This window comes from Kryptolebias marmoratus, linkage group LG15, assembly GCF_001649575.2.
Source record: "Kryptolebias marmoratus isolate JLee-2015 linkage group LG15, ASM164957v2, whole genome shotgun sequence".
Classification (NCBI taxonomy): Eukaryota; Metazoa; Chordata; class Actinopteri; order Cyprinodontiformes; family Rivulidae; genus Kryptolebias; species Kryptolebias marmoratus.
Genome location: NC_051444.1, coordinates 25,731,837 through 25,740,276, shown reverse-complemented (window position 1 = coordinate 25,740,276; position 8,440 = coordinate 25,731,837). Strand labels below are relative to the sequence as shown.

General features: G+C 37.1%; 1 protein-coding gene across 1 annotated transcript; it reads left to right on the top strand.

The window, feature by feature from the left end:
* The first annotated feature begins 4,227 nt into the window (after nucleotides 1-4,227).
* cdkn1ca (cyclin-dependent kinase inhibitor 1Ca) lies at nucleotides 4,228-5,282 on the top strand. Its single transcript, XM_017414212.3, has 2 exons — nucleotides 4,228-4,660; nucleotides 4,774-5,282. The coding sequence occupies exons 1-2, from the start codon at nucleotides 4,243-4,245 to the stop codon at nucleotides 4,872-4,874; spliced, it is 519 nt and encodes a 172-aa protein (XP_017269701.3). The 5' UTR covers nucleotides 4,228-4,242; the 3' UTR covers nucleotides 4,875-5,282.
* The last annotated feature ends 3,158 nt before the right edge of the window (nucleotides 5,283-8,440 follow it).

The following is an 8,440-nucleotide window of genomic DNA, read 5'->3' as shown; positions in this document are numbered from 1 at the left end:
TCTCTCCTGGTTCTTCTGAACCACACCTGTAAGGACTGAGAGGGTTTTTTTCCTTCAGGTGAACCACCTGACCCCATCAGGAAGTGGTATAAAGGAAGGGCTATTTCCTCAGCCAATCCCAGGAGTACAGTGCAGCATTACTTTGCATGTTGGTGAGCCACGCCACACTGCTCTCATCAGGACCACACCTTTACTGGTGAAATGGACGGCTTTCTGCACGTTTGTGGCATGTTAACTGATGGTTTAAGAGCTGTTCAAATGTACCACAGGCAGAGTTGAAAGCATGAAGGGTAAAGGTCTGCAACATATGGGTCAGCTGGAGTCAAATTTTTGTCCATTTAATTCTACAATAATATTGTGCTCCAACATATGTTATGATTACTCTGTTTGCTCATAATCACCGTAGAACAACATTTGGAGTAACAATTTTCTAAAACTGTAATTTAGTGAGCTGAGCTCAGTCTTATACTTTAGAGAGTGGGGGTAGAAGTCAGGGGCATCAATCTAATCAGCCAGATGAAGAATGGGACTGGTTTGTTACATGTGTTCTGTGTAAAAAAAACAAAAAAAAAACATGTTCGGATAAAGCTCCTTTGTGGCCTTCAAACTCTGATTGTGTGTGGTTGTGAAAAAGAAGCCTTCCATAATTTCCTCAGTAAAATTGTCCTCTCAACCCCCAGCCAGTTGTTCTCTCAGCTTCTAGCCGGTTGAGGCAGATGGCTGCCCATCCTGGTTCTGCTGTTAAAAGGGAGTTATTTCTCCACTGTTGCCTGCTCCTCCATGCTAGCTCAGGAAGGGGGATTGCAGAGTAGCGAAGTGAAGATTACTAATTGACAATTTGTACTAAATCTAATTGTGTTATAATTGGATTGAATTATATGTAACTAGTAGGGTTTTTTTTTATGTTGCACCTTTCACAGACAAAGAAAAACACAAAGTGCTTTACAATAAAGTGAAATAGAATAAAACAGGATACTAAAAGAGAAATAGCATAAAAATAATTAACAGACATAAGATGCCATAAAAGAGATGATAAAATAAATCGTAAACAATCATAAAAACTGACTTAAACTTGTCTGGATAAAAACAAAAAAGGGCTCCAGCTGCTTTCTGAAGGAGTTGACACTGTCAGTACAATGTGAAACCAAAGAAGGTCATTCCACAGCTGAGGTACAACAGCTTGAAAAGACTAATCCCCTCGGGTTTTAAATTAGGTCCCAGAAACTGTGAATATTCTTAGGTATGATGAAGGCCTGGGTTGAAGTATGAGGCTTTAACAATTCACAAATATACTGAGACGCCTGACCATACAAAGTCATAAAAGTTAACACCAATTTTTAAAATCAGTTCTAAAAGGAGCAGGGAACCAATAAAAAAAACTAAAGTTATTTCAGTTCTTGTTCCATTTAAATAAATGGGAAGGGGTTATATTATTGCTTTTTAACTTTGCCCAGGTTTTGTGAGACACTTTATAATGTTTCTCATTCATCCATTCACACACACACAAAGTATGTATTTCTGTCCTTGTTAGAACACTGTATTGACTTCCATTCATTTTTGTAACCTAGCCCTGAGCTTAACCCTTAACCTAACCATTATCAGTACGTGTCAAACCCCAACCTTAAGTTAAATTAAGACCCTTAAACCTAAACCTAACCCAAACCCCAAAATGATATGACATCACATTAGGACCAGGCTTTGGACCTCATAAAGACTGCTGGTCATGACAAGGTAGGTGATTATTCCAGAAAAGGTCCTCAAAACGGTAACCAAAATCAGGTACGCACACATTTATACAGAACTTTCTACTTATCAGTTTACATTCTCTATAAATAGCACTTTTATATTCCTACTCGTACACCTATAAACATATCAGGGCAGTGGGTGTGGTCTAGTGTCTTGCCAAGAGATGCTTCAGCACTAGGGATCAAACACCCAATCCTCCTATTAAGAGCAGTAATCTAAACGAGTGGAAATAAAAGCATGGATAACTATCCACTTCATGTTTTGACACCAGTCTTCTCAATTTGGCAATATTTCTGAAGTGGGAAAAAAAAAAAAAGCGTTTTAAACCAGCTGTTTGGAGTGACTGTTAAGTGAGATTGATTGGTCAAACACACCACCTAAGTGTCTCAGACTCGGCTTAACAAGTGGCTAATATGTTGCTTAAATTGTGGAACCATACTGTCTGGAGCAACGATTCTGTCTTATTAGAGTTTAAGGAAGAAAGTTATTTTGAACCAATTTATAATTTGTCTCAATCAGTCAGATAAATCTGAAAATTGAAAAATCTCAAAGTCTTTAAAAGATAAGTACACAGTAAAACAGGTTTTAGAGGAAAAGATGTTTAGAGAAAGGCTTTGTCATGAGTTAGAGCAGTTGTTTTCCCATCAGAAGGTCAGTGGGTTCATTCTCAGCTTCCCCAGGCAGTGTGCAATTAAAATAAAGACATTTTGTAGGCTGAAAAGTTTAAAAACAAGTGGTGTCAGCAGGTGAATGCAACTATCAATGATGGTTTTAGTGTTATGTTGTACTTTGTGTTGAATTTTGGCACAATGGTTTTTTTGTTTGTTTGTTTTTCTGTAGTGTAGTTTTAGTCATGTATGAGGTTTTGGTTTTTTGCTTCACTTCTTTTATTTTTGTCCCCCCCTTCTCTGGTTATTCGGCACCTTAAACACCTGTGTCTCTTCGGTTATCAGCACACCTGTTCTCACTCACTAACCAACCCTCCCAGCAGTTAAAAGCTTCTAGTTTCCCTTTGTTCCCTGTTAAAACTTTGTATGTAATCCTGCTTGCTCCTGTTCAAGCCCTAGATTTTGGTTGATTTTATTACATCGTTCGTAAATTTTATCTGCTTGCTGTCTGCAATTTTGGGCTTTCAACACAAGGGGGTATTTCAGTAACTTACTGTTCAGAGACTTAATTGGTTGACAAGATTACAAATAACTAGTGACGGCAAAAGCGGAGCATTTGAGCGAACAAATTATTAAGAACTATTGTTCCAGATAAAGATTTGATCTTGTGGAACATTTGGAACACATCACCTTGTCAGGCTCGGTGGAGATGGAGACGAACCCAGAGTGCAGACTCATTCTTAAAACAAAACTAATTTATTAAATAAAGAAAATAAGCAAAAAAACAAAAGCTGATATGGCAGCAACTAAAACCTAACAAAAATCCAAGACAAATATTGAGCTAAAATGGGGTGTAGTGGCTGAGCGTAATCCCCAAAACATACTTTTGCTGTGACAGCTCATGATATCGCATGAGATCCGGCATAATGATATTTTCAAGGTTTCACCAAAACAGCTATAAGTTCTTTCCTTGTCATCGTGAAATGATCTTAATCTAAAACTCTGGCATGAATGGCAGTGGGTAATATGCCTTTCTTCAAGGAATGCTATAAACTTCTATTTTTTATTTTTATTTTTCTGTATATTTATAACATTTTAATCACTTCACTACTTGTCTAAAATACAGTTTTATTGTCAGTGCTGTATGTTGGATACTTTTAAGACCCAGTGTTTTCAAAAAGGAATTGGAGCGTAATAGAAAATAAAAAGATTGTAAAAGATAAATATATTCTTTTATCTCTTAGTTTCTGATATCTTGACTAGAAACAGTAAGAAGAATATTCTAGATGTTTCAGATACTAACATCATTAAAAAAAAAAGAAAAGAAAAAAGACCTACATAGTAAAGACAATTTTAGGTTACATTTCTGTTTAAAATTAAAGATGAAATAAATAAATAAAAATGCACAAAGTGGTTGGATCTGGATCTACCCTTAGCAGCTTTATGCTGAACTAATCTAATATTATGTGCAACAATTTGGCATGCCCATAACAAGAGTTAAAACCCATAGGGAGGTTACATTTTCTGAATTAGGATTTTATACATGTGTGGGATTCTACTTTTACATTGTTGCTTTGAAACTTTAACCAACTTTAGTACTTCATTCACCAGCTACTGACAATGAGGATTAAGTGTATTCAGCTTGTACACAAACAGCAGCATCCTGATAGTAGGGATTTTTTTTTCTTTTACTACATAGAGGATCTAAATTGCCCCCCCTGCGTTGCGCCTGTCTAGTTTCAGATAGCTGCAGCCAATCAGCATCCTCTCCTTATTGTGTACAAACTAAATACCATGCGCCCTGCAGCCTTTAAATAACCCCGCATCACCCAGAGATACAAAAGGAAGTCACAGAACACCCCCCACCAAACTCCTCCCGAGTTAGTGAATGATGAGCATCCGACGCAGGGATTCTGTTTGCAGGAGTCTGTTCGGCCCGATGGACCACGACCAGCTGCGCCGGGACTTGGAGCTGAAGCTGCAGGAGATGAGTGAGCAGGACAGCCGGCGCTGGAACTTCAACTTCCAGTCCGACACGCCGCTCAGCGGCAAGTTTGAGTGGGAGGAGATGTCCGCAGAGCGCGCTGCGCTCACCTGCCAGGACTGCGCGCAGACGGACAGCGCCGCCAGCTCCCCGAAGACCCAGGACGAGAGGACGCGCGGCAAAGAGGAGCGCCTGATCGGCACCGACCAGGAGAACTGCTCCGGCGTCTCTAACGCGCCCCGGGGCCCCGCTGAGGGGACCCCCGTCCGGAGGAAGAGGCCCAAACCTGCAGGCCTGCCCAGAACCGACGCACGGATTACAGGTAAAGCTGCAAGTCCTCGGGTTTGCTACTTCCTTCTGGAGTCTAAAACGAAACATTACGAAAGGTTTGACAACTTTTTTTTTTTACCTTTTATGTTTTGTTCCGCTTGGCAGATTCCTTCCCTAAGAGAAGGAGGTCGACAGAAACCAGAAGCACCCTCAAGCCTGTTCACAGCAGATCCAGTGAAGCAGCTCAGCGCAAAACATTAAGATGAACTGAAAACTGACTTCGTTTCCACAAACCTGCTTCACGTTATTTTTGTACAATCACCCGCAGCAGCCAAAGGCGAAGGCGGACGGTGATGTATTTTGCGCATCCCCGTGTGCGCCTGCGCTTGTCTGTTACCAACATATCTCCTGAACCTTAGGACAAATTTCATTGAAACTTGCATAAAGTAATCGTTGGATAAACATCTGTAACTAATTAAATTTTGAAGTCAGACGGATGTAAGAGGGCTGCCACAGTCAAAGAAGGGCAGTGAAAGATATTTGTCTAAAACTTTGGTGGTCAGTGTGTGCAGTTTACTCTTTGTGTCTGTTAGCAAACTATTGTACAAACCACTGGATAGATTTTAATGAAACTTTCAGGACATGACCAGTAGCTGTACCTCTACAACTGATTGACTTTTGGAGTCAACCCAATTTAAGATGGATGCCATAGCCAACTAAATTTATAAAACACAATAACGCCTGTATTTCAGCAAATTTTTACAGATATTGTGCTAAAAACTGGTGGTGTTGTAGCTGAGAGACATTTACAATAGATACTCCAAGTGCTACTTACTGCACAAGATCTTTGTCTGAAACTTTGGCATTACCTGATGGATTCAACCTCGTCTGTTATCAAAATATTTCATAAACCACTGAACAAATGTTAATGAGATGTTCAGAAAGTAATCATTGTATGTGCATCCACAATTGATTTAACTTTTGAAGTCAATCGAATTCAAGACGGCAGCCACAGCTAACTTAAATAAGCAAACGCAAACATGGCTATAACTCAGTGAATTTTACAAATATTCAGCTAAAAGTTAATGTGGTAGTAGCTGAGAGTCATGCACAACACATACTCTTCAGTATAGCATCTTGCAATATCCCATGAGATTTTACATGATGTTATTTTCAGGGTTTCATTAAAATCACTATTTACCATTTTATTTTATTTTTTTTAATAGTTGTGTTTGGGATGAATTTAATCTAATGTTGTTGGAATATTTATTCTATTTAATAATTTAAAGAATTCTGCTCTGGCTTAACTTTGTCCACATAGTTGTTTAGTTTCTGCAACGCACTCCGCTGCATTTGTTAATCTGTTGTTGTCATCTTTAAATGAAATGAAAAGCTTGTAAATTTCCCCGGTTATTGGAATTTTAATAAAGCATGTAATCACAACAGATGCTTCAGATTTGCTGATAATTACATTTTCTTCTTGGGGAACATTGGCTTGCAGTCTTTTATGCTCAAAACATTTCCCATAGCCCAAAGACACAAAACAATAATCCTCTTAATTTGTTTCCTGATACATTTTGCATCCATCATATCTGTTCAAAATGGAGAGCGATAATAGCTTCTTAGTTTAATTACACAACAACATAAATTTTAACTAAAAAGTGACATAGCAGAAAATTACACCATCCTATAGTCAATAGTGCAGAACATTTTCAAGAAAACTGCACAATAATGCATTCCAGAACTGCACATTACAGCACATGTATTTATAACGAGTCAAAATAATGCAGATATTGTTCGGTGACTAAAATATCACTCTGAATAGTTGTAACACTTTGTAGCAAGTGTGCAAAAATAAATAAATGGTCCTTATTAACGTTTTGTTGCTTGCTTTTGTTCAAAAGTGCTTACATTCTGAAATGAATGCAGGATGTATCCTAACATTGTGTTCCCAACCAATAACTAATGACCAAATTTGCATAACTAGTTTTTTTTTTCTTCCTTGAATTGTCTTTTAAGTAAATTAAAAAAGAAAAAAAAAAAAGGAAGATGGATTTTGTTGTTTCAAAGCAACAGTGCATTAGCTGAGCAGTTCTGAAAGCAGAAAATTATCTTTTTCCTCATTTGTTTTCTTTCTTTCCTTTAATCAAAATAGTGCATGTCTTTTCATGCAAAACATGTTACTTATTTATTTAATTGAAATCATTAAAAGTATGTAATTAATATTTTAATTATGTTTTTAAAGTTACAAATACAACCTAATGGCAGGTTATTAATGGGGACATTTTAACTTGTAAATGACAGTCGTAGTAGAACATTGTTTATTTTTCCTGTAATGTTCTTGCGACTTGGTGTATGTTGGTAAAACTACCCGATCACTCAAGATTGAAGTGCTATAAAAAAACATCATGGTAGATCTAGTCCGGTAGCTGTACATTTCACTAAAGAAGATTATGCTTTTAGTTTTTAAATGTCTAAATGGTCTGGCAACTCTGTATCTTAATGAACTTTTACATCTTCACATCCCCAGATCCCCAGATCTCAAGATCTCAAACTCTTAGTTGTTCCCAGGACCTGCCTTCTTACTAAAGGAGGCAGAGCTTTTTCAGCCACGGCTCCCAGGCTTTGAAACAGTCTCCCTTTTCCTGTGAGGTCTGCTGAAACTTTAATTGATTTTATAGCTCTTTTAAAAGCTCATCTTTTTAAAATGGGTTTTAATTCCAAAGAGCATGACCATTAGGCCAGCCAATGTTTTCCTCTATACTCTTATCCTATTGTTTACACTGTCAATATTGTATCTGATTACTTATAGCTTTTTGTTATTTGGTTTGCTGCTATTTTATTTTTAATTTCACCTACATAACTTTGGTTCCTTTTGGTTTGTAAAGTGCTTTTTAAATATATTGATTGATTGATTGACTGACTCAGCAACACTTTTGTTAAAGATACTTATTGCAAAATCGTGAAGGCCAGAACAACAACAAAAAACAAACAAACAAACAAACAAAAAATCACATTTTTGTCTCATAACAATGATTACTGTGTCATTAAATAAAAAAGTTCTAAGCAAAATTTGTGACCAGATGTGATTCTTTACCTACAGAACTGACTGCAATCAGGTCAAACAATAAACTTACCCGCCATCTTTGTTAACCTCCACAGACTACGACCAGCCTAACCCTAACCTTGTTTTTTTCAGTGTGTTTTATATGCATTTTTAATGTTCTAGGTTACATTTCGTACATTTTTCAAATATTAATGTGTGTGTTTCGAAACAGGTGTGTGTTACACAATTGAGTTAGGGCTATTTAAAGATGGTGATTCAGTTCTTAGAGCTTGCTGGTCTGAAGAAGGGCAGTGGCCTAAATGTCAGACTTAATAAACTGTGCAGCGGGAGCTCTGTCCGTGTGGGGATCTTTTTTATCACTTGTGTCTTATATTCTATTCTCGTTCCAGCACCCACTCCATTAGATTTTAGTTGTGTGTGTGTGTGTTCTCCTGTTATTTCGTCTTGCAAGTTTTTCATTGTTCATTAATGTTTAAATCGTTATTATAGTTTATGATTTGGAATTCTTTCAATAAAACAACATCAAATGGTTTCATTTTACACATTCCAGTGTGTTTCATACACTTTGCCAGACTGATCTATGAAAGTTTTAAAGAGTTTTCTTCTTCTGTTTCTTTCTTTTTAACATTTCCAGCACCAACAACAACAAAAAAACCAAAACAAGAAACACAAAAGAAATTTTATGTCCATTATAAGCTACAGTACATTTTAACTTACATGTATTCAAGCTGGTGTGCCATACTTTAATTATCTTTATTATTTTAT